This window comes from Hemiscyllium ocellatum, chromosome 35 (assembly GCF_020745735.1).
Source record: "Hemiscyllium ocellatum isolate sHemOce1 chromosome 35, sHemOce1.pat.X.cur, whole genome shotgun sequence".
Classification (NCBI taxonomy): domain Eukaryota; kingdom Metazoa; phylum Chordata; class Chondrichthyes; order Orectolobiformes; family Hemiscylliidae; genus Hemiscyllium; species Hemiscyllium ocellatum.
This window is the reverse complement of record NC_083435.1, coordinates 9,436,094-9,462,312: the sequence shown is the minus strand read 5'-3', so window position 1 is coordinate 9,462,312 and position 26,219 is coordinate 9,436,094. Positions and strand designations below refer to the sequence as shown.

At 45.3% G+C, this 26,219-nt stretch overlaps 2 protein-coding genes across 2 annotated transcripts in view; both read right to left on the bottom strand.

Moving 5' to 3' along the window:
- Positions 1-26,219, bottom strand: part of LOC132832946 (butyrophilin subfamily 3 member A2-like) — a 408,440-nt gene that overhangs the window by 224,597 nt on the left and 157,624 nt on the right. The gene's annotated exons all lie outside the window — the stretch shown is intronic.
- LOC132832697 (zinc-binding protein A33-like) lies at positions 988-26,183 on the bottom strand. The gene is made up of 6 exons (XM_060850791.1): positions 25,455-26,183; positions 25,270-25,365; positions 24,949-25,182; positions 24,338-24,360; positions 24,133-24,248; positions 988-1,715 (listed from the first exon to the last, which is right to left on the bottom strand). The coding sequence occupies exons 1-6, from the start codon at positions 25,851-25,853 to the stop codon at positions 1,195-1,197; spliced, it is 1,389 nt and encodes a 462-aa protein (XP_060706774.1). The 5' UTR covers positions 25,854-26,183; the 3' UTR covers positions 988-1,194.

The following is a 26,219-nucleotide window of genomic DNA, read 5'->3' as shown; positions in this document are numbered from 1 at the left end:
CTGTCTGAGCCTCTGACTGGAGAGGCACATGTCACCCTCCACTCTCTGTCAGCTTCACTTCATCGGCAGCTAAAGGTATGACGGCCAATGGTAGAGAAGGTAAAATTGGGGATGTCAGATTCCGAGACCGGATTATAGGAGTGCAGACACCTCCGAGGGTTGTGAGACAGGAGGAGATTACAGGGATAACGTGGGGAGGGTGAACGTGACACTGCTCCTCTGTGCACGGAGAATGAACAATGGAGCCACAGACAGACGGAGTGGGGACCCTCACCTCCTTTCTCCTCGATTACCTTCAGGAGACATTCCCATTACTTCACACTCCTGAAGGTCATGTCAAAGTAGCCCCCGCTGGGGAAATCCTGCAGTTAGAAAATAGAAGATAGAACCCGCAGCAATCCAGGAGGATTCTCTTCAGGTAGAAGATCCAGTCAAATGGTGATCCTTCCTCCACCTTCTTTACAGTCACCCTGACTGGATTCATGACCCATCCCGCCCCTACCTCCACCTCCACCTGGCCTGTGGGGTCGGCTCAAGCACAGGCCATAGCTTTGGTGTCGGAGCCTTTTCAGAAACATGGTACAGGACCGCCACCACAGATGGCGGTGACACACATCCAAATCCTGAGGACGTTGGAAATCAGAAATAAAATCAGAAAATGCTGCAAATCTTCAGCAGGTCAGACAGCATCTGTGCACAGAGAACTGGAGTTAAGAGGCAGTTAAACATCGGGATACAACATATCTTGGGAGAGAGTGGATTGTGTCTAGCTTCCTTCCCCAAAAATACAAGAAGCTCAATAGAGGATGCTATGTAAATGCAGCTTTGTCACCCTTCAGTGTTTGGATTTCTCCCTCAGGATTTCATGTTCCGGGTGCAGAATGAGAAATGGAAACACAGAAATCTCAGCTCCAGACTGGGAAACAGGTGAAGAGATGGAGGATGGGACTGAAGCAGGGAGTAAATGAAAGAAGGGGAGACACAAGATATTTAATTTACTTTTAATTTTCACCATCTGACATTTATATTTGTATCTGAGTTATTGACAGTTTGGTTGTGATGATACAAAGTATAATCTCACAATTCAATAACACATTCAGTAACATCCTGTTGTCAATGGGAGGTTTCTGACCCCAATCTCTGACCCAGACCCTAAACCCGGGGGTCATTGTGACGTCAGGGAGGCCCCGCCCTTTAACAGCTGATTCTCAGAAACTTGTTTAAACCCCAAACCTCGAAGAAAGGATAAAGTTTCCCAGTGAATTTATTCCCAGTGAAGGTGTGAAGGTGGGACTTGGTGTCTGCGTTGTAAAATGAAACTGTCCCATATTCATAACTGAGATAAACTCCCACCTTCCTGGGGATCTGACCGACACAGAGAGGTAATGGTGGAGAGGTGTTTGTATAAAACTGATCCTCATCCCGCCCCATGGTCCAGAATCCATTCTTCGGGATCAGACTGACCCATCTCTTCCTCTCCACAGACTCTGAGGCTACTCCCAGACTCCAGCCCTGATTCCCCCCCACTTCCACCTCCCAGTAATGTCTCCCCGATGTGAATCCCTCTGATCCCAGGGCACAGAGACTGTTCGGATTTGAAAACCTCTTCTCGTTGTCAGGGAGACTCCTCCGGTTCCGAATCAATCGCAAACTCTTCAGATCCTCAGACACCACGAGCTGGGGACTTGCTGTTTCCACATCCAGAGTCACAGAGACTGGGAGAGAAAAACAGAGAATTAGAGACAGTCCCTGTGTATGGGTCAGTGGGATGTGGGGGGGGGGGGGGGAGGTGTGTGTGTTGGGAGAACGGGGTGCATGTTGTGGAGATGGGGAGGGATAGATGTGTGTGGGGGAGAGGGGAGAGGGGGATGTGTGTGGGGTAGAGGGGGATATGTGCGAGGAGAGGGGAGAGGGGAAATGTGCAAGGAGAGGGGAGGGGGGATATGTACGGGGAGAGGGAAAGGGGGACGTGTGCAGGGGGGGAGGGGGGAGAGTGGGATATGTGCGAGGAGAGGGGAGTTGGAGACGTGTGCGGGGAGAGGGGAAAGGGGGACGTGTGCGGGGAGAGGGGACGGGGATGTGAGTGGTGAGAGATGGGGGGATGTGTGCGGGGAGAGGGGAGAAGGGGACGTGCATGGGGAGAGGGAGACGTGTGCAGGGAGAGGGGGATGTGTGTGGTGAGGGGGTGGGGGGATGTGTGCAGGGGAGAGGGGAGAAGGGGACATGCGTGGGGGAAGAGGGAAGAAGGGATGTGTGCAGGGAGAGGGGGATGTGTGTGGTGAGGGGGTGGGGGGATGTGTGCAGGGGAGAGGGGGACATGTGTGGTGAGAGGGGTGGGGGGATGTGAGCGGGATAGAGGGAAGAGGGGGATGTGTGTGGTGAGGGAGTGGAGGGATGTGTGCAGTGCAGAGGAGACGGGGGATGTGTGTGGTGAGACGGTTGGGGGGATGTGTGTGGGGGAGAGGGGGATGTGTGTGGGGGGAGAGGGTTTGTGCGTTGGGAGAGGGAAGAGGGGACGTGTGCGGGGAGAGGGGGTCGTGTGCAGGGAGAGGTGAAAGGGGGATGTGCACATGGGAGAGGGGACGTGTGCAGGGAGAGGGGAGAGAGTGGTGTGCGCGTGGACATGTGTGGGGAGAGAGGACGTGTGCAGGGAGAGAGGGACATTTGCGGGGAGAGGGGGACGTGTGCAGGGAGAGGGGGAGGTGTGTGTGGTGGGGGGAGAGAGGGATATGTCCATGGTGGGGGGATAAGGAGAGCTGGGGATTTGCTGTTTCCACATCCAGGGTCACAGAGACTGGGAGGAAAACAGAATTAGAGACAGTCCCTGGGTATGGGTCAGTGGGAGGGAGTGGAGGAGAAGGTGGGGGAAATGGGGATGTGTGTCGCAGAGATGGGGAGGGGTGGGTGTGTGTGGGGGGAGAGGGGAGAGGGGGATGTTTTCAGGGGAGTGGGGAGAGTGGGAAAGTGTGTGGGGAGGAGGGGAGAGGGGGATATTTGCAGGGGGAAAGGGATGTGTGCGTGGCGGGGAGGGGGTGTGTGTGTGGGAGAACAGGAATGTGTGCGGGGGAGGGAGAGGGGATGTGTGCGCAGGGGGTAGAGGGGGATGTGTGTTTGTGTGGAAAGGGGTGTGGGGAGGGAGATGTGTGTAGGTGGGAGAGGGATGTCGGTGTCGGGGTGGATATGTGTGGGAAGACATGTATGTGCAGGGGGTAAGAGGGGAGTGTGTGCATGGGGGAGAAGGGAGAGGGGAAAGGTGTTTGTGTGTGGGTGGGAGGGGGGGGGACGTGTGTGGGTGAGGTGGAGAAGGATGTGTGTGTCTGTGGGGGGGGGGTATGTGTGTGTATGTGAGAGAGTTTGTGGCGGGAGGAGGGGTGTATGTGTGTTGGGGGAACGGGGATGTGTGTCGCAGAGAAGGGGAGGGGTGGTTGTATGCGGGTGAGAGGGGGAAGTGTGCGGGGGAGAGGAGAGAGGGGAATGTGTGCGGGGGAGTGGGGAGAGTGGGAAAGTGTGTGGGGAGGAGGGAATATGGGGATATTTGCTGGGGGAAGGGATGTGCACGCAGGGGGAAGGGGTGTGTGTGGGGGAGAGGGGGATATGTGCGAGTGCGGGTGGAGAGGGTAGAGGGGGATGTGTGTGGGGGAGAGGGCAGAGCAGGAATGTGTGCGGGGGAGGGGATGTGTGCGCGGGGATAGAGGGGGATGTGTGTTTGTGGGGAAAGGGGTGTGGGGAGGGGAATGTGTGTGGGTGGGAGAGGGATGTCGGTGTCGGGGTGGATATGTGTGGGAAGACATGTATGTATAGGGGGTAAGAGGGGAGTGTGTACATGGGGGAGAAGGGAGAGGGGAAAGGTGTTTGTGTGTGGGTGGGAGAGGGGGGGATGTGTGTGGGTGAGGTGGAGAAGGATGTGTGTGTCTGTGGGGGGAGGGGGATGTGTGTGTGTGTGGGGGGGAGGGGGATATGTGCGGGGGGAGGACGGAGAGGGGGATGTGTGTGTCGGTGTTGGGGGCGGGGGGGGATGTTGGTTCAAGGTTTATCTCTCAGTTGACACCCAATGGGATATAGCTCCAGCTGCCTCAGTGAGAACAAGCTCCTGTTTGTGGGAGTCCCACTGTCATTCATTATTTTCCAATATCATGGGGGAGAGAAATGTGTTTTCACAAAATTGGAATTGGAAATGCTGAATCTGATTAGATTAGATTAGACTTACAGTGTGGAAACAGGCCCTTCGGCCCAACAAGTCCACACCGACCCGCCGAAGCGCAACCCACCCATACCCCTACGTTTACCCCTTACCTAACACTACGGGCAATTTAGCATGGCCAATTCACCTGGCCCGCACATCTTTGTGACTGTGGGAGGAAACCGGAGCACCCGGAGGAAACCCACGCAGACATGGGGAGAACGTGCAAACTCCACACAGTCAGTCGCCTGAGTCGGGAATTGAACCCGGGTCTACAGGCGCTGTGAGGCAGCAGTGCTAACCACTGTGCCACCGTGCCGCCCACAAATCTCAAATTACTAAATAAATCTCTTGAAATCCAATGTCATTGAAAGGAATTCAGATGGCCCTGGTTAGACTGAGGTCGGGGTCATTGGGAAAGAGCTTTATTGAAACAGTGGGGACAGGTCAGAGAATGTTCACTCGGTGGGTTCCTGGGATGATGCAGTTCCCTTGTGATGAAAGGTTTCAGGCTGGGGCTGTACTCATTGGAGTTTAGAGGAATGAGAGGTTCTTATTGAAATGTATAAGATGGTGAAGGTGTTGACAGAGTAGACATTGAGGGGCTGTTTCCCATCGTGGGGGAACCTGGACCCAGGGATAGAGCTTCAAAGTAATAGAACATAGATAGAACATAGAAGGATACAGCGCAGTACAGGCCCTTCGGCCCTCGATGTTGCGCCGACCGAATCCTACCTAACCTATACTAGCCCAATAACTTCCAAATGCCTATCCAATGCCCGCTTAAATGACCATAAAGAAGGAGAGTTCACCACTGATACGGGCAGGGCATTCCATGAACTCACAACCCGCTGTGTGAAGAATCTACCCCTAAAAGGGTAAGGGCCCTGCCAATTAACATGGAGATGGAGAGGGATTTTGTGTCTCGGGATCATTAATCTTTGGAATTCTCTCCCCCCTCAAGAGCAGTGGAGCCCAGTTCATTGAACATATTGGAAGCTGAGTTAAACAGGTTTTTGATCAATGAGGGAGTTGAAGGTTGTGGGAGTCAGGCAGGAAAATGGAGTTAAGGTCGCAATCAGATCAGCCGCCATCTTTATGAATGACAGGGCAAGCTCTCGGGGTCACTCCTGCTCCTGTTTCTGATGTACAATGTTCACATGGGATTTTGACATGGACATTGCTTTGAGTTGTCAGCTTTGAGTTTCTTTCATTCCTGGGTGTTAAAAAATGGGTTGAATTTGCTTTCACCCTCACAAACCCCCTCCCTCTCTGGAAACAGAAATAATAAAAAGACTGAAGAACTTAGAGTCATAGAATTGTACAGCACGGAAACAAATATCTGCTGATCAGATATCCTCAATTAATTTGATTCCATTTGCCAGCACTTGGCCCATATCCCTCCAAACCCTTCCTACTCATCTACCCATTTCAATGCCTTTTAAATGTTGTAATTGTACCAGCATTCACTACTTCATCTGACAGCTCATTCCATACACAGGTGGCAGGTTTTCGTGAAAATGTTGACCCTTAAATCCCTTTTAAATCTTTATACCCTCACCTTAAACTAATGTCCACTAGTTTTGGACTCCCCTACCCGAGAGAAAGCCTTGTTTGTTTACCCTATCCATGTTCCTCATGATTTTATAAAACTGAAAAAGGTCATCCCTCATCCTCCGACGCTCCAGGGAAAATAGCCCCAGCTGATTCAGTCTCTCCTTCTAGTTCAAACGCCCCAAAGCAGGCAACATTCTTGTCAACCTTGTATAAACCCTTTCAAGTCCCACAATACCTTTCCTATCGCAGGGAGTCCATTGAATGCAGTATTCCAAAAGTGACCGAATCAATGTCCTGTACAGCCACAACATGACATCCTAACTCCTTTACTCGAGGCACTGAGCAGATGCCAGATGTCTTCTTCAAGGGCTTTTGCCCGAAATGTCGATTGTCCAGCTCCTCGGATGCTGCCTAACCTGTTGTGCTTTTCCAGCACCACTCTAATCTTGACTCTGATCTCCAGCATCCGCAGTCCTCACTTTCACCTTCTTCATTGCCCTGTCTACCTGCGACTCCACTTTTAAGGAACTATGAACCTGCACCACCTGGCACTCGCACATCCTCCGCAGGTCAGCTGGGTCTGTGACCATGAGGAGCACAGTGTCGGTGTAAGCCAGAAAAATCCCCTCCAGCCCCGGCCTATGCAGAGTCAAACCTGAAAGAACCTCTTGTCCCTCTGAACTCCAATGAGTACAGCCCCAGCCTGAAACCTTTCATCAGATACTGGTGACAAAATGTCCCAAACCTGAACGCTGAGAGTCCCGAGGTGCCAAGGGGAGTCGAATGTGCCCTGGTAAAGATTTTGTAGTTTGTGCTGAGGAGGGAGACCGGGCACCAATCCTTTAACAAATGGAGATCCCCTTCTTAAGCAACAGAGTGATGACGGCCCTGCACCAGGAAAGGGACATCTCTCCAATCATGATACATTCCTCCAGGATATCCCAGAATGCCCCGAGGAACCCCCACGGTCAGCCCGTCCAGCCCCGGGGACTTGTCCCTGGAAAGACGGTCGAGGGCACGGGTCAGCTCCAATCTCAGAGGGGCATCGAGGCTCTCGGTGCCCTCGGGGCTGACCGGACACAGCTCCTCCCACAGAACTCTGCGAGTTTCCTCACTGGATGGATCCGGAGAAAAGAGAGCCCGATAATAGGTCTTCACCTGGGCCCTGATTCCCTCCAGATCCAAGACGAGGGATCTGCCATTGGAACAAGGTGCTGCTGGTGGATCCTGGGCCTTTTTCCCAGCGAGTAGAAGAAGGGGAACCAGGGGTTGGAATCATGAAGGAACTGGATCCGTGATCTCACATACACACCCCAGGACCCGGTGAGCTGCTGATCCCGAAGCGCGGCCTTCTTCTCTTCATACACCCCCCACAGGGCCGGGTCCACATCGGGCTGACTGAGTCGTGACTCCAGGCGGAGCAACTCCTTCTCTAACCCCTCGATCTTTGATTTCTGCCTGTTCCTCACTGACCCTCATGTGAACTGCTGACAGAGAGATGGGCGTGAGCCTTGCCCACATCCCACTGTAGCCTCAGGGAGAAGAAGCCCCCCCCACCCCACCCCCCGCTTCTCCTGCTGGTCTGGAAGTGACAAAATAAGTCACTCCATCAGGAGGTTGTTAAAGGGCCAGTACGCCGACCTCATTCTGATGCTGAACGGAACAAGCTCCCTTCTCGACACCAGGTTGTGATCAGAGAGCAGTTCCTGTCACATGGAGACCTTCCGGAACACAGGATGGGTACGTCCTGGAAATGTAGAGGTGGTCAATTCTGGACACTTCGACCCTAGACCTCACAAAGGGGAAGGCAAAAGAATTGGGACGGAGAGTTGACCAGACATCTACCAAGACCAAGTCAAAGGTCTTAACCAAGTGTTAGGACACAAGGTGAATCTTTTCTATGTTGCTGGTTTAAATTAGCAGAGGGGTTTACCCTGTGTTGTAACAATCTGGGGGCTCGTCACCAGGATTTGAACAGTTTGTGTCTCAGATTCATGGTTTGAACAGGTTTAGACAGATTTGAATAGATTTAGGGTATGAGAAAGCCCAGTAGATTTAAACACTTGCAGGTTATTATTCCAGACCTTTAAATAAAACATTGGTGAGACAATTTGTTTAATTTTGGTGACTTGTGGTTGGTTAATTTAAAAGTGAGAGAAATAGTTCTTCAAATTGCAAAAGAGGTTCTGGAATTTGAAAGTGATTCTCAAATTTGTCAAGGAAGTTTAGAAGGAAAGAAAAAGGCCATACTTTTAGAATTAGCAAATAAGTTAGATTTGGGTTTAATCGAGGACAAAAGTAAAGCTGACATTGTAAGGGAGTTACTCAAACACTTAGGTTTGTCAGGGAAACAGACAAGTGTAGTAGAGGTAGAAAATCTTAAATTAGAATTGAGGAGTTAGAAGATAAAAATAAGAGACAGAGAGGAAAGAGAGAGGGAGAGAGATGAGAGAGAGAATGGAAAAAGAGAGAGAGGAAAAAGAGAGAAGGTTCTGAGCTGAGCAAAGAGCGAAGAAAGGGAGAGAGAAGGGGAGAGAGAAGAAAAGGAGACACAAAAAGAGAGAAAATTTGAACTTGAGAAGTTGCAACTTCACAAAATCAAGTTAACAGAATGGAGATTAAAAGAGAAGGTACTGATGCAGACAAATATGTCAAAACTCTGCCACATATTGATGACAAAGGTGTTGAAACCTTCTTTATTTCATTGAAGAATTTGCTAGGCAGATGGAGTAGTCTGAGGATTTATCGGTGATCCTAGTTCAGAGGAAACTGGTAGGCAGAGCTAGTGAGGTATTTGCCGTACTGTCAGATGAGAGGTCAAGAGATTATGAAGAGGTCAAATAGGCTCTTTGAAGTGCTTACAATTTGGTACCAGAAGCATTTCACAAGAGTTCAGAAACATAAAGAAGGAACAAGGTGAGATTATGTTAAGTTTGAAAGAATTAAACATAGTCATTTTGGTAGATGGGTGCGAGTCTTGAAGATAATTAGGACCTTTGAGTCTCTAAGAGAGAGATTATTCTACTGGAGGAGTTTAAAACCTCACTTCCAGAGATAGTACGAATTCATGTGGAGGAACAGAAATTTCAGGAAGTGAGAAGGGCAGCAGAATTAGCAGGTGAGTACATGTTGGTGCATAAGATAAGCTTCCAGCCAGACTTTCATCCTGTGAGGGATAGAAGTTGGGAGAAGGGGAGATCCTACACTACGAAACAATCCTTTCTTGTGGGTAATAATTGATTGTGCAGGTCCCCTCTCGAGAACTGAAAGTGGGAACCAGTATGAGTTAACCCTAAAGGATGTGCCTTCCGGATTTCTGGAGGAAAAATTAAATTACAGAGTATCAAGGCAAAATGGATGGTAGAGGAGTTAGTAGCTTTCTTCACAGGGTGTGGGCTACCCAGAGAGATTCAGTCAGATCAAGAGTCAAATTTTACTGCTAGGCTGTTTAAGGAGGTTAGGATAATGCATGTCATTCTGAATTCCAGGAAGCTTTGGAAAGATGGCATCAGACCTTGAAGACCATGTTGAGAGCATATTGTCAGGATTACAAGAATGATTGGGATAAAATTAATTTAGGAAAAATTGACAGGACCAAAGTCAGAGATCTCACAAATAGATTATGTATCGGTGGTGAGTGAGAAATTAAATTGAGTAGGTGGGTTCACTAAACAGCACCTAAAGAGGGCACAGCATAGAATGAAGCACGTGGCAGATAACAACTCTGAGATTTTGATGCTTTCCCAAGGGGATGACGTGTTAGCACTGTAACCAGTGATACAAGATTCCTTCAAAGCCAGGTTTAGTGGTTCCTGTCAAATTGTGAAAAAGTTGAGTCAGGTGAACTATCTAATAAAGATGAGAGATAGGAAAAAAACGGTATTGGGTATGTCATGTGATCATGCTGAAACCGTATTACACAAGAGAGAAAGAACCAGAGAAACAGGTGTTAGTTAGTGACCCGCAGAGTGAGAAATCAAATCCAGATGTTACGGATTTTGAGGTGTCTCAAAATAGATTAAAAAAATAAAGACGTCCTTGAGGAGTGGGATAGTTTAGTAAACTACCTGTCTCAGGAGCATAAAACACAGTTGAAAGGTTTGTTGCTGTAGTACAAGGACATATGTAAGAATCAGCTGGGGAGGACTGATGCTGTTGTACAAGAAGTAGCTGTAGGGAATACTACTCCAATAAAACACCCCTAACGACTGAATTCTCAAAGTCAGACAAGTCCAGATAGAGGTGGAGGCCATGCTCGACAAGGGCATCATTGAACCAAGCCAGAGCGAGTTGAATTTGCCAATCGTCTTAGTTCCCAAACCAGACGGGACTCAGCGATTTTGCATGGAATATCAGAAGGTCAACATCATGACAAAATCAGACTTCTATACAATTCCAAGATTGGAAGACTGTATTGGATAAGTTGGATAAGCCAGTTACGTCTTCAAATTGAACTTACTGCGTGGTTACCGGCAGGAAACTTTATCAGAGATGGTGAAAGAAATTTCTGCGTTTGTAACCTCATATGGGCTATATCAATTTAAAGTGATGCCCTTTGGATTGAAGAACACACCCACCACATTCCAAAGACTCATAAATGGAGCGGTGGTTGGGTTAACAAATTGCACAGTCTGTTTGGACGATGTAGTAATCTTTAGTAAGTTTGGAAGGTTGACCCCACAGAATGCAAAGATGAGGCCGTCAAGGAATTTCCACAACCAACCTAAAAGAAACAGGAGCATCAATTTTTAGGAGCAGATTCTATTAGAAGTTTGTTACAAACATCAGCAGTGTAGTGGCACTGTTCGCTGATTTGCTGAAGAAGAACACAAAGTTTCAGTGGACAGAACAATACCAGGAGGCATTCGACTATTTGAAAGCAATATTAACCACTGCAGCAGTTTCAGCTACACCAAACTTTTCAAAACTTTTTAAAGTTTCCAACAATGCTAGTGACATAGGAGCTGGAGCTGTACTGCTGCAGGAAGATGAGGATGGCATTAAATTGCCAGTTAGTTACTTTTTGAAGAAACTCGACATCTATCAGAGAAATACTCCACGGTTTAATAAGAACTTTTGAGTTTGATACTGGTCTTCCAACATTTTAATGTGTATGTCATGGACAATGTGTCAGAGACGATGGTGTACATGGATCATCATCCTCTACATTCTTGGAAAGCTTTAAAGACAAGAAAATGCGACTATTTCATTGGACTCTTATGTTACAGACTTTTAAATTACATGCCACACATGTTGTGGGTCGTAAGAATGTAATCACAAATGCATTATCATGGATTTAACTGATAAAGTAGACAAGATACATCTTTCAATGTTATGTTGATGTGGGAAGAAGTTAATATGAACTTAGATTAAAGTTATATGTATGTCATGATAATGTAGTGAATGGTTTGAGACAAAATAAATGAAACAATTTTTTTCATTATGATGGTCCATTTGTTTCTGGGGAAGAGTTATGAAGTTGTGGGTGTATGTACTTTTAAAAGTGTTGAAAAGCTAGCAAGGACTTAGAGAAGTACAGAGTGTCTGGAACAAGGTAACAATATTACACTTGGTTGAAACAGCTGGAGTAGCTGGGTTGCTACGGAACAAAAACAAATTCAAATTTGGCCAATCTGTTTAAATTATGCCCCAAGATACCAAACTCCAGTCAAATTTGAATTTTGTATTTTGATATTAAAACCAATTAAACAATCTGATGTTCTGTGGTATAAAACCAAATATTTTTGAACAGTTGAGAGAGAACTACCAAAAGACCAACAGATGAAGGCTGCTAGTTTAAGAGCTGTCTGAAAAGTGCCTGTCTGTGAAAGATGTTTGTACAGCAGAACATAGAAACTGACCTGGAGAGAATCTACAGCAGAATATCTGCAGAGGAAACTCGGCAAAGCTGACTGGTTTTGAAATGTGATTTTTTTTTTGTAAATCTTCATCTGGATTTTTGTATGGACTAATATTGTAGAGTGGGAGGTTTAAGGGAAAGGAGTTGTCAATAGTTGTTAGTTAATATTGTCTGTTAAACTTAAAGAATCAAATTCTTAATTTTTTTCTTTAAATAGTGACTTTTGGAATACTTCTTTGCTTTTTGAATTTTAACAGTTTACAGCCTGTCTTTTCTGTCTTGCTGGTTTAAATTAGCATAGGGGTTTACCCCGTGTCATAACACAAGTCCCTCAACTTCTCCACCAATGCTGAGCTCTTCTGGATATCACCACGGACCCCTCCCCAAGGGTACAATTGAGATCTTCCCCTGAGAAGGATAGGTTCACCATCACTGATGGAGCTAAGAAGAATAGACACTTCCCCAAAAAAGCAGGTCTGATCAGGTTCCATCCAAGGTGCATATATGTTCACAAAGTGAAGCTCAGTGCTTCGGAAACAAACCAGGAGCTGGAGCAGACGGCCTGGCACATGCTCTTTGACCCTCATGATCTCCAGCTGGGAAAAAAGGGGCCAACAAGATAGCCACCCATCAGAATTGGAAGTCAGGTGACTCATGAAGACACTTCCCTGCCTGTCCAGGAGCCCTGTAGCTTCATCTCCTGAAATGGTCTGGGTTTACTGCAGGAGGCTCACCGTGTACTTCCATTCCCTGAGGAGGGAGAGGATACAGAGTCTGTGCTGAGCATTCCCGCTGCCGTTAACATTGAGGTTAGCAATAGATGTCTTCACGGCTGCAGTATGTACCACCACCAGCAGTTAAAACAGTTTAAGTTGAAACCCAACTTAGAGAGCGGGGTGGGTGAAAGCTGTTGTCCTGGGGCAACCGTGCAGGCACACCCTTGCCTTGATCTCATCTCCAGGGTCAACAGCAGGAATGTTCAAGTCTTGGACTATACCAGACTCTATTAAAATGTTGATGAAAATCTGAGGCACCCCTGGTGGACAGGGGTTCAGAAATCTGCTTCACTCCCATTGCTGGGTCACCCCTCCACGTATCTGGGAAAACATTCCCCAATCAGGGTTGGGGTGGTGCCTGACATAAAGGCCTGGGAGGGAGAGAGGAGGCCTGTTCCTTCATCACGACCATCCAGGGTGCCCTCAGGGTAATTAACCTCCACCTCAGTCCCCAGTCACCACAGACAAGACCTTGTCACCCTCCAGTTCTTGTAGCTTCGACAAGTCCTGAGCGGCCACACCCAACTCAGCCCCTGAGGGATCTGGTCCAGTTACGATGAACTGTGGGGACAGGTTCATGTCCCCCCTCCTCTAGTGAGGAGGGAGGGTTGTTTCCACCATTCAATCATGGTTAATAAGCTTTTCTACACTATTTTCCTGCTTTCTCCCTGTAACGTTTGATACCCTTGACAACCAAGAACCTATTTATCTCAATCTTAAATATACTCAATGACCTGGCCTCCACAGCCTTCTGTGGCAGTGAATTCCACAGATTCACCACACTCTGGCTGAAGAAGATTCTAAAGGATCTTCCCTTTATTCCTAGGCTGTGCCCTTGGGTCATAATCTCTCCTACCAATGGAAACAGCTGCCCAATGTCCACTCTGTCCTGGCCATTCAGTACTCTGTAAATTGGTTTCTCCGATCTTCCTAAACTCCACTGATTATAGGCCCAGAGTCCTCAAACATTCCTCGTATTTTAAGCCTTTAATTCCTGGGATCATTCTCTTGAACCTCTGGACCTTCTCCAGGGCCAGTACATTCTTCCTGAGGCATGGGGCCCAAAATTGCTCACAATACTCCAAATGTGGTCTGACCAGAGACTTATAAAGCCTCATAAGTACATCCCTGCTTTTATATTTCAGTCCTCTCGAAATAAATATCAATATTGTGTTTGCCTTCCTAACTACCAACTCAACCTGCACGTTTTCCTTAAGCAAATGCTGAACTAGGACACCAAGTCCATTTGCACTTCAGATTTCTGAATTTTCTCTCTATTCAGAAAATAGTCTATGCCTCTAGTCTTCCTACAAAGTGCATGACCTCACACTTTCCCATATTGTATTCCATTTGCCACTTCTTTGCCCACTCTCCTAACCTGTCCAGATCCTTCTGCAGCTTCCCCCCTCCTCGTGTTACCCGTCCCTCCAATTTGTCTCATCTGAAAACTTACACCGTTAATATATAAAGTGAAAAGTTGTGGTCCCAACACTGACGTTTGTGAAACACCACTGGTCACTGGCTGCTGGCCTGAGAAAGACCCTTTTATCCCCACTCTCTACCTTCTGCCAAACAGCCTAGCTTCTCTCCATGCTAGTACCTTGCCTCAAACACCATGGGCTCTTTTCTTACTCAGCAGCCTCCTGTGTGGCACATTGTTACAGACCTTCTGGAAGTCCAGATTGATAACATCCATAGACTCTTCTTTGTCTAAGATGCTCGTTACCTCCTTAAAGAATTCTAGCAGATTTGTCAGGCATGACCTTCCCTTGATACTAACTTTGCCCTATTTTACCATGCACTTCCACTCATCTAAGCCTCCCCCGACTCTCATGAAGTTCTTGTATACTCCTGGTGCCTTCCACCGTGAAGACTGATACAAAGTACTTATTCAGTTCCATTCCCATTTCTTTGTCATTGTTACTTCTCCAGCCTCATTTTCTAGCAGACCAATGTTCCTTTTATTCATCTCTTACCTGTTATGCATCTAAACAAAAACTCTTGCAATCTTCTTCAATATGATTAGTTAGTTTACCCTCATATTTCAACTTCTTCTCCCTTGTTGTTTTTTCACTTATCCTCTGTAGGTTTTTAAAGGCGTCCCCTTCTCTGGCATCCCTCTAAGCGTTACCACATTGTCGGCTTTTATCCTGTCCCTCACTGGCCTCCTCAGCCATGGTTGCCACATCCTTGCCTTAGCATGTTTCTTTTTCCTTGGGATGAATTTCTGTTGTGCCTCCCAGTTACACCCAGAAGTTCCTGCCATTGCAGCTTCACCATCTTCCATGCGAGGTCCACCTTCAGATCATCTCTGGCCAGCTCCTCTTCATGTCTTTCCAGTTATCTTTATTCAATTCTAATAGTGTAACATGTGATTTCCTCGCATACTACAGGGCGAATAATATCATTTTGCAATGACTCCCCCCCCCATTAAGGGGTTCCTTCACCTTAAACTCCCTAATCCAATCTGCCTCATCGCACATCACCAAATCCAGAATTGCCTCTTCCTGACCGCGCTGTACCACAAGCTGCTCCAAAAAACCATGTCTTAGACATTCAACAAATTCCGTTTCTTGGGATCCACGACCAACTTGATTTCCCAGTTCACCCAAATATTGAAGATCCCAATGATTATTAGAAGAGTGCCTTTCTTACATGCCTTTTCAATCTCCTGGTTTATTTTCTCCCCGACAGCCTGACTACTCCTAGAGGACCTGTACGTAACTTCCATTGGGGTGGTTTTTTCCACACAGATTCTACATCACCCGTCTTTACATCTCTTCTTATAAATTTAATTGCATTTCTAATTCCAAAACCCCAGCCCCTCTGCCAATCAGTCTGTTCTTTTGATTGGACATCTATCCTCAGATATTTCATTCTCAGCTCTGACCCAATTGCAGCCACAATTCTGTAATGTCTACAACATTCCACCAACCCATTTTAATCTGTGGTCCAAGTTCACTTCCTGTGTTTTGTCTCCTCCACTCTCAGTGACCATACCACCTTCTCGTTCTGGTTCCTTTAACTCTGTGTGGCTGAAGTTAGGTTCCTGATCCTTTCCAAACTCTGTGTCCTATTACATTTTCTGGAAACTTTAATAACCTCTCCTGGGCCCTTCCTTCTTCTAAACTCCTGTGACCACCTATTTCACCTGCAGGGATCCAGATCCCACCTTGGTTCAGGTGGAAACAGTCCCAATGGTGCAGTTCATTCCTGTTACAATATTGATGCCAGTGCCTCATGAACTTGAACCCTTCATTCCTGCCCCAATCCTTTAGATACTCATTTACTTCACTAACTTTCTTACCTCTTTGTCAGTTTGTATGTGACTCAGGTAGTCATGCCAAGAATATAACCCTTAAGGTCGTATTCTTTAATTTAGTTCCTAATTCTTGATATTCTTCAAATGAAGTCTCTTGTCTCCTCTTTGTTCTTGGTCCCAACATTAAACACGAATAAGTGGACCCTCCTCCCACTCCAGTATCCTTTCAATCTCTTCTGTCCTGGTTAGAGAGGGTAACAGATAGCTTTGCCCCTTTTGATTGCTTTGTCCAAAACTGTAAGAGAAAGTGAGGACTGCAGATGCTGGAGATCAGAGCTGAAACTGTGTTGTTGGAAAAGCGCAGCAGGTCAGGCAGCATCCAAGGAGCAGGAGAGTCGACGTTTCGGGCATGAGCCCTTCTTCAGGAATCCTTGGATGCTGCCTGACCTGCTGCACTTTTCCAACAACACATTTTCAGCCCAAAACTGTAAGACTAGAACACCATAAGACATAAGAGCAGAAATTAGGCCATTCAGTCCATCAAGTCTGCTTCACCATTCAATCATGGCTGATATGTTTCTCAATCCCATTTTCTCACTTTCTCCCTGTAACCCTTGATCACCTTGATCCTCAGGAACCTGTCTATCTCAGTATTAAATATACTCAGTGGCCTGGCCTCCACAGCCTTCTATGGCAGTGAATTCCATAGATTCCCCACTCTCTGGTTGAAGACGTTTCTCCTTAACTCCATTCTAAAAAGTCTGCCCTTTACTTTAAGGCTGTGCCCTCGGGTCCTAGTCTCACCTACCAATGGAAACATCTTCCCAACATCTGCTTTGTCCAGGCCATTCAGTATGCTGTATGTTTCAGTTAGATCCCCCTCATCTTTCTAAACTCCATCGAGTATAGACCCAGAGTCCTCAAACATTCCTAATGTGTCAGAGGACATTAGAATACATAAGGTAAGAGGAGAAAGCTTTAAACGATTTTACACAGAAGGTGGTGTGTGCATGGAATGAGCTGCCAGAGAAAACCGTGAAGGTGGGTATAATTACAATATTTATAAGGTTTCTGAACCCGGCAGTTTCGGTGCTGGATCTGATACAACGTATTAATCATTTGGCTTTTCCTTAGGTTCCAAGATCAATTTTTCAAAATCAGGGCAATGCCTATTGGGCAGTCTGAGGGGAACACCGGACATTGACGGTGGGTTCCCCTTTAAGTGGGCACACAGAGGCTTTCTTTATTTGGGCCTCGCTGGGACCCGTGGTTTTGATCAGTTATTCAAGGCTAATTTTGTTCATTTCCTTGGCAAAATTAAACAGACATTCAAAGATGGGGGGGGCCTTCCAATATCATGGCTAGGTTGATTTGGTGTTATTAAGATCTTCCCCACTGATTATACCCCCCTGAGGATGTTTCTCTTGCTTTTTACCAGACAAACATTTTGGAAATTGAACGGTTGGTTTCATTCTTTTATTTGCCACCGTAAGTGGTCTCTTTTTAATCTTATGAAATTGCAAATGCCCCAGGAGTTGGGAGGAGTGGATCTCACGGACGGCAGAAAATATCAGTTGAGCTCCCTTCTGTCTTTTGTGAGTGATTGGGCCTGTGGAGACTTGGCATCGAAATGGTGGGACATTGAGGCCTTTCAGGCAAAGTATCCTCTTATTAAACTGTTGTTTCTGGACAAAATGAGGACTATTACAGAATGTTGTCACAATCCAATAATTATTAATACTGTGAAAGCATGGAGGGCAATGAGACAGATGGAGGGCAATGTGTCTAAGACATCTTTCCATATTCCCAGAATTGGTATTCGAGGTTTCTGGCCAGGGACAATGGCCTGGGTTTACATTCTGGGCAGATAGGGGAGTTTCTTGTTTGGGTGATGTGTTTGAAGATGCAACATTAATGTTATTTGATTAAATAACTCGGAAGAATTGATTATTGAGCAGGGATCTCTTCCGTTTTTTTCAGATCAGAGATTTTATCCGAAAAGCAACTATGCTTCTGGCTGAGAGTTTTAGATCTGATACAGAAAAGAGGGTGCTCCAGGCTAAGAGCACTCTTTCAGTGAGTACCTCTATCACTTGTTGGGGGGAACGTTCCTCGGGTGACACCGAGCGATTACGGGAGGTCTGGGAGAGAGAGTTAGGAGTGGAGGTCACTCCAGAAACGTGGGAGAACATTTGTGAGAATACAAGGAGGATTTTGTTATGTAATAGAACCCATGCCATGCAGTTAAAGTTTCTTCATAGGTTTCGTCTGACCCCCGATCATCTGCGAAATTGAAACAGCAATGTGCCCCAAGTGTAAAATAAATACGGGTACCTTCACTCATTGTCTGTGGTCCTCCCACAGGCTCCATCCATACTGGAGTGCTGCGGCAGGTGTAATAGAGAGGGTCTTGGGACCGAAGTCGAGGTGGACCCGGTTTCTCTTCTTCTGCGTTTGCCGCATTTATCTCCCTCAGAAGTACATGGGTGAAAGCTTTTTATCATCCTCACTTTTTTGTGCAAGGAAGAACATTCTGATGTGCTTGGTGTCTGAGACCCCCCCGGGTCTGTTGGGGTGGCATAAGTTAATTATGGAACACATTCCCTTGGACTTTCTTACAAACATGGTGCAATAGAAAATGGACATTTTTTATAAGACATGGCAGCCCTTCTTGAATTATTTAGAAGCAGATCTGTCTGCCACTTTAATTTGGGGCTTTTGTCGAGACATGATGGTTTGGTTTAATCAGCCTAATGTCCTGACAAGAAACATTTTGAACAAACGCGGTTTTAATAACTGTTGCTCTCGAAGGTTGAGAGCTGTGATCTTGATACTCTGAGCAGAGTTAGTTATTTACTTATTTATTTATTGATGTGTAATGAGTGTAATTGTGAGTTCTTTGTAGAGTAGTATAGTAGCTGGTTTATTGTTTACTGTTATTGTTGTTTTAATGTTATATTTTCATATTTTTGTAATTTTATCGTTTTGTAAAGAAAATGTTTTTCAATAAAACATTTTTAAAATATAATAAAAGATATCTAGATGGGTATATGAATGGGAAAGGTTTAGAGAGATATAGGCTAAATGGGAGATCAGTTTAGGACATCTGGTCAGCATGGACGAGTTGGACTGAAGGGTCTGTTTCCATGCTGTATAAATAACTGTATGACTCTGTGATTACTGCATGCAGGGTCTCAGTTGGACAGCTGTCAATGTGGACCAGTTGATAATGTAATCAATCTCATTAATTACAAAAAGAATAAAGTATATAGTCTTTGTTATAAAATCAGAGGGATTGTGTTTTGTCCTGATCAAAGGGCATTCTCTTCTGCATTTGCTTGAATAAAATAATTGAAAGAACTGAGACTCAAGGGATCTTTCAGAGAATCTGAAAGTTAATTGGACTCTGATGAATGCCCCCACCACTTCCTTCAGTTTCAGGAGACGTGGAGCTCCTGTTGGGGTGATGTTTGGGATCTGTCAGTTTCAGTATGTTTAGTATTTGAGGAGTTACAGAGTCATAGAGATGTACAGCATAGAAACAGACCCTTCGGTCCCACCCGCCCATACTGAACAGATATCCCAACCCAATCTAGTCCCACCTGTGAGCTCTTGGGCCACATCCTTCTAAACCCTTCCTATTCATATACCCATCCAAATGCCTCTTAAATGTTGCAATTGTACTAGCCTCCACCACTTCCTCTGGCAGCTCATTCCATACATGTACCACCCTCTGTGTGAAAAAGTTGCCTCTTAGGCCTCGTTTATATCTTTCCCTTCTCACCCTAAACCTATGCTCTCTAGTTCTGGACTCCCCCATCCCAGGGAAAAGACTTGTCTATTTATCCTATTCATGCCCCTCATAATTTTGTATACCTCTATAAGGTCACCCCTCAGCCTCCAACACTCCAAGGAAAACAGCCCCAGCCTATTCAGCCTCTCCCTATAGCTCACATCCTCCAACCCTGGCAACGTCTTTGTAAATCTTTTCTGAACCCTTTCAAGTTTCACAACATCTTTCCAATAGGAAGGAGACCAGAATTACACGCAATATTCCAACCATAGTCCAACCAATGTCCTGTACAGCTGCAACATGACCTCCCAACTCCTGTACCCAATACCCTGACCAATAAAGGAAAGCATACCAAACGCCTTCTTCACTATCCTATCTACCAGCAACTCCACTTTCAAGGAGCTATGAACCTGCACTCCAAGGTCTCTTTGTTCAGCCACATTCCCTCGGACCTTACCATTAAGTGCATAAGTCCTGCTAAAATTTGCTTTCCCAAAATGCAGCACCTCACATTTATCTGAATTAAGCTCCATCTGTCACTTCTCAGCCCATTGGCCCATCTGATCAAGATCCCGTTTTAATCTGGGGTAACCTCCTTCACTGTCCACTACACCTCCAATTTTGGTGTCATCTGCAAACTTACTAACTACACTTCTTATGCTCGCATCCAAATCGTTTATATAAATGACGAAAAGTAGAGGACCCAGCACCGATCCTTGTGGCACTCCACTGGTCACAGGCCTCCAGTCTGAAAAACAATCCTCCACCACCACCCTCTGTCTTCTAACTTTGAGCCAGTTCTCCTTGTATTCCATAAGATCTAACCTTGCTAACCAGTCTCCCATGGGGAACCTTGTCAAACGCCTTACTAAAGTCCATATAGATCACATCTACCGCTCTGCCCTCATCAATCCTCTTTGTTACTTCTTCAAAATACTCAATCAAGTTTGTGAGACATGATTCTCCATGCACAAAGCCATGTTGACTATCCCTAATCAGTCCTTGTCTTTCCGAATACATGTACACTCTGTCCCTCAGGATTCCTTCCAACAACTTGCCCACTATCGATGTCAGGCTCACTGGTCTATAGTTCCCTGGCTTGTCCTTACCACCCTTCTTAAACATTGGCACCATGTCAGCCAACCTCCAGTCTTCCGGCACTTCAACTGTGACTATCAATGATACAAATATCTCAGCAAGAGGCCCCACAAACACTTTCCTAGCTTCCCAAAGAGTTCTAGGGTACACCTGATCAGGTCCTTGGGATTTATCCAACTTTATGCATTCCAAGATATCCAGCATTTCCTCCTCTGTAATATGGATATTTTTTTCAAGATGTCATCATCTATTTCCCAACATTCTATATCTTCCATATCCTTTTCCACATTAGACACTAATGCAAAATACTTGTTTGGTATCTCCCCAATTTTCTGTGGCTCCACACAAAGGCAATCTTGCTGATCTTTGAGGGGCCCTATTCTCTCCTTAGTTATCCTTTTGTCCTTAATGTATTTATAAAAACCCTTTGGGTTCTCCTTAATTCCAATTGCCAAAGCTATCTCATGTCCCCTTTTTTCCCTCCTGATTTCCCTCTTAAATGTTCTCCTACTGCCTTTATACGCTTCTAAGGATTCACTCAATCTATCCTGTCTACATTTGACATGCGCTTCCTTCTTTTTCTTAACCACATCCTCAAGTTCTTTAGTCATCAAGCATTTCCTATACCTACCAGCCTTTCCTCTCACCCTAACAGGAACATACTTTCTCTGGATTCTCATTATCTCATTTCTGAAGGCTTCCCATTTTCTAGCCATCCCTTGACCTGTGAACATCTGTCCCCAATTGGCTTTTAAAAGTTCTTGCCTAATACCATCAAAATTGGCCTTTCTCCAACTTAGAACTTCAACTTTTTGATCTGGTCTATCCTTTACCATCACTGTTTTAAAACTAATAGAATTATGGTCCCTGGCCCCAAAGTACTCCCTCATTGACACCTCAGTCACCTGCCCTGCCTTATTTCCCAAGAGTAGGTCAAATTTTGCACCTTCTCTAGTAGCTACATCCACACACTAAATCAGAAAATTTTCTTGTACACACTTAAAAAATTCCTCTCCATCTAAACCCTTAAGACTATGGCAGTCCCAGTCTATGTTTGGAAAGTTAAAATCCCTTACCATAACCACCCTATTATTCTTACAGATAGCTGAGATCTCCTTACAAATTTGTTTCTCAATTTCCCTCTAACTATTAGAGGGTCTATAATACAATCCAAATAAGGTGATCATCCCTTTCTTATTTCTCAGTTCAACCCAAATAACTTCCCTGGATGTACTTCCAGGAATATCCTCCCTCAGTACAGCTGTATTGCTATCCCTTATCAAAAATGCCACTCCCCCTCCTGTCTTGCCTCCCTTTCTATCCTTCCTGTAGCATTTGTATCCTGGAACATTAAACTGCCAGTCCTGTCCATCCCTGAGCCATGTTGCTGAAATTGCTATGGCATCCCAGTCCCATATTCCTAACCATGCCCTGAGTTCATCTGCCTTCCCTGTTAAGCCCCTTGCATTGAAATAAATGCAGTTAAATTTATTAGGCCTACCTTGTCCCTGCCTGCCCTGAATGTTTGACTAGCTTCTGTCGTCAACTGTACCAGTTTCAGATTGATCTCTTTCCTCACTATCTCCCTGGGTCCCACCACCATCCCCCACCACCATCCCCCACCAACTCCGCCCCACCTTAATAGTTCAAATCCTCCCGAGCAGCTCTAGCAAATCTCCCTGCTAGTATAGTCCCCTTCCAATTTAGGTGCAATCTGTCCTTCTTGTACAGGTCACTTCTACCCCAAAAGAGATTCCAATGATCCAAATATGTGAATCCTTCTCCCATACACCAGCTCCTCAGCCATGCAATCATCTGCTCTATCCTCCTATTCCTGCCCACAGTAGCTCGTAGCACCGTGTTTGTGTGTGTGTGTGTGTCTGGGTCGGGAGTGTGAGAGATAATGTATATGTGTGCGTATGTGAGTGTAGAGTGTCTTAAGTCTGTGAAGGGGTGCATGTGTGAGTATGGGAGTGCATGTGTGTGTCTGGGGTGGGAGGTTATGAGTGTCTGTGTGAGAGAGTGTATAGGTGTGCGTGAGTGTAGAGTGGTCTAAGTCTCTGAGAGGATGCATGTGTGAGTGTGGAGTGTGTGTGTGTCTGTAAGGGTGTGTGTAAGTGTCTATGTATATGTGTGTCCATGTGTATGTGTGTGTATAGGAGTGCGTGTGTGTGTGTGTGTGTGTAGGAGTTTCTGTGTGTGTGTGTATAGTGTAATGGTAGTCACTTGTGTGACATGAGCCCAAGATCCCGGTTGAGGCCCTCCCTATGGGTATGGAACTTAGCTATCAGCTACATACACCTACACACGTACACACCAGGCACTCCTATACACACACACATACACACAGACACACATATACATAGACACGCACACAGACACTCACGTACACTCTGACAGACACACACACTCCCACACTCACACATGCATCCTCTCAGAGACTTAAGACACTCTACACTCTCACTCACACTCAAGACCCCGCCCCCCCAAACCAGACAGACAGACACACACACAGACACAGACACACACACACACAGTGCTACGAACTAGTGCACATATATACACTCTCTCACACTCACAATCCCCAAACCCAGACAGACAGACTACACACACAGACCGACATGCACACATATACATATATTTTGTGGAGTGAATTTGTACTTGCAGAGTTACATTGTACTTTGCTCAAAAACTGCATGAATTCATGTAAAACTCACTTTTTAGATTAGAATCAATCTAAATATCATGACACAGACAGAGAATACAGGGGGCTAACACCTTCAACATATTGTCTAGCTAACACCAATTGTTACAGTTAACCTGAGAATGCAACTTTTAAGAAAAGGTTTTGTGATTTACACATGAAAGAAGTGAAACTATTGTGGTTTTTGGACAACTGAAAGACTCAACAGACAATCAAGGTATTTTTCAGTGTATAATTTCAGTTACATCACACTGTAAACTTCTGCAATAAATTCTGTGCCTTACAATTGTGTCCTCCACAACCACCTGATGAAGGAGCATCGCTCTGAAAGCCAGTGTGCTTCCAATTAAACCTGTTGGACTACACCCTGGTGTTGTGTGGTTTTTAACTTAATTTTCCCAGACGCACTCCGATGTCCAGTGATACATGAATTCAAACAGCAAAGGCAGTAACTGTGCAGGTTCACTGTGGTGTTGGTTTCTTTCTCAAATGGGGCAGAATATTGTTTTATTATTAGAGAATATCACTGTCTGCTCCCCCTCCCCAGGATTAGGGGGAAATGTATTCAGGAAGCAGCTGAAGATTTCTAGGCAAAAACACTCCCCTGAGAATTCCTACAGAAATGTCCTTGAGTTGAGATGACTGACCTTGAACAATCACAGCCATCTTCCCTTGTGCTCAGTTTCACTCCAACCAGTGGAGAGTTTTCCCCAATTCCTGTTGACTTCAGTTTTGGGAGAGCTCCAAACCCAATACTGTGTCGATGTCAATGACAGTGAAAGCCATTATTATCCAGCTTTCTTTATAACTGAGCATTAATTATACTGTCATTAATATTTATACACATAACAATCCAAATTTTAAAATAGGAATCAGGACAAAGGAACTTATCTGAGCTTTACCAGGTTTAATAGTTTCCAGCATTTCGTTCCACACGGGAAATGGTAAAACAATGTTGAATTTTTCAGTAGACAGGGCACCATCTGTTAGTGAGAGCTCATTACTATTATCATGAATCCTGCAAACAAAACAAAATAATTGTTGTAAATTCATCACAAACACTTCCCTGAGTAATTTTACTGAGTTTCAGTAAAGTACATGTCCTACCTCCTCTCCCAAGATGCTTCCTCCTGAAACAAACAGAACACCAATCTGAGTTGACAGAGACTGACCGTCTATATCTAAAAAGCAGTAATTGCACTCACAGTGTTACAACCTGCTGAGCATTGTCAATTCTGATTATTGCACTCATGGAATAGAAAGAGGATGGAACACAAAGGATATTGAAGAGCAGGAGAATGTAAAAAAAATTCAAACAACTGCAAAGGATTGAAGGAAACATTAATGTATTTTACTGAAGTAAACATCTGACTTGAAAGTTTGCAATTATGAAAGGAATTGATCCCATAGATTTAGTCAAGATGTTTCCATTTCTAAAGAACCTGAAAACTGGAATATATGAACATAATCTAATTACAAATAAATCCAATGGGGAGTTCAGGAGAAAGATTGTTATCAAGAAAGTGATGGAGCTATGGAATCCACTGTCACACAGTGCAATTGACACAAATGTATAAACAGAAAAGTAGGGAAAACCATGAGAGAGAAAGGAGCAGAGGGAGATAGTGACGGGGGAATGAAGGAGGATGGGTGACTGCATCATGTTGGGACTGTTCACAGTCACTTTCACTGAACTAATCTGAAATATAATCCCTCACCTTCAGAAATACCACTCTGTCTTTTTGTTCCAACTGTTTCTCCAACGTTGAGAGTTTCTCCTGAAGAGAATTTAAATTATCTTGAATTTTACAGAGATTTCGCTCCATTGGTTTGAGAATGTTTTCCTCTTGTTCCCTGAGATCTCGGAGTAAACTCTGCTCTTTCTCAGTCAGCATCTGGTGCATTTTAGTGAACTCGGATTTGATGTGGGTCTGCAGGCTGCTGGATTCCTCCTGTCAGGGGAAATATAAATACAATAGGTTTCTGCAAAAAAAAAATGAACAAAACAAATTTTGAAGCTGATCTCCATGGGACTTTACCCGAATTTTTGAAATCTTCTGTTTTTGCTGCCATTCCATTTCTAGAGCCGCCGCTTTCTTCCCTGTGAGAGATTCCAAGGAAGATTTCACCCAATCCTGGGATTGGGAGAGAAAATCAGAAAAAAAAGTATTAGATCATGAAAATGTGATGAAATAATCAGGGGATGGAATGTGTTTTCTTTTACCTTGTCGATTCCAACAGCTTCTTTAATTGGGATGAAGTTGTGAGACTTATGTTCCCGGGAATCTCTACAAATCACACAGATCAATTTCTTATCAGTTTCACAAAACAGCTTCAGTTCTTCCTGATGTTCCTCACAGTGATGTTTACTTTCCTTCTCTTGTGGATTCACATTTAATGTTTGAGCTTTCTCGGCCAGATTCGCTGAGGCCTGGTTGTCTCTGAGGGATTTGTCCGGAAACTCCTGTCCACAGTTTATCTCCTGCTTTTCCCAACTCTGGGAGATACAGGAGCGGCAGAAGTTGTGTCCACATTCCAGTGTAACCGGATCGGTGAAGAAATCCAGACAAATGGGACAGATTACCTCCTCGGTCAAACTCTCTCCCTGCTGTCTGGAATCCATGTTCACCCTCAGCACTTCCTGTTCAAACCCCTTTCAATTCCAATGTCCCTGCGCTGCTGAACACATTCAGCTCAGGCAGCACCGAGATGGTGATAGTTTATACAGGGCTTCCTTTCTGTATCCACCGGCACCGTCCATCGCAGAGTCTCGGACTAATTCGCCGTCGGTTGGATGTGACTGGAGCAGCTCCCTCGGGTAAACTCTCCCCAAGATGGAATTAAACGGCACTTGAAAGCGACGCGATTTCTGTTGAGAAAACTTTGCGATGTCTCACCTTTGACCGTTTACAGAAAGGAAGAGGATGGCAGCTTCCGGAACAAGTTTACAACTTCAGGGAGAAATTACAATTGCAGCATTTCGGAAACA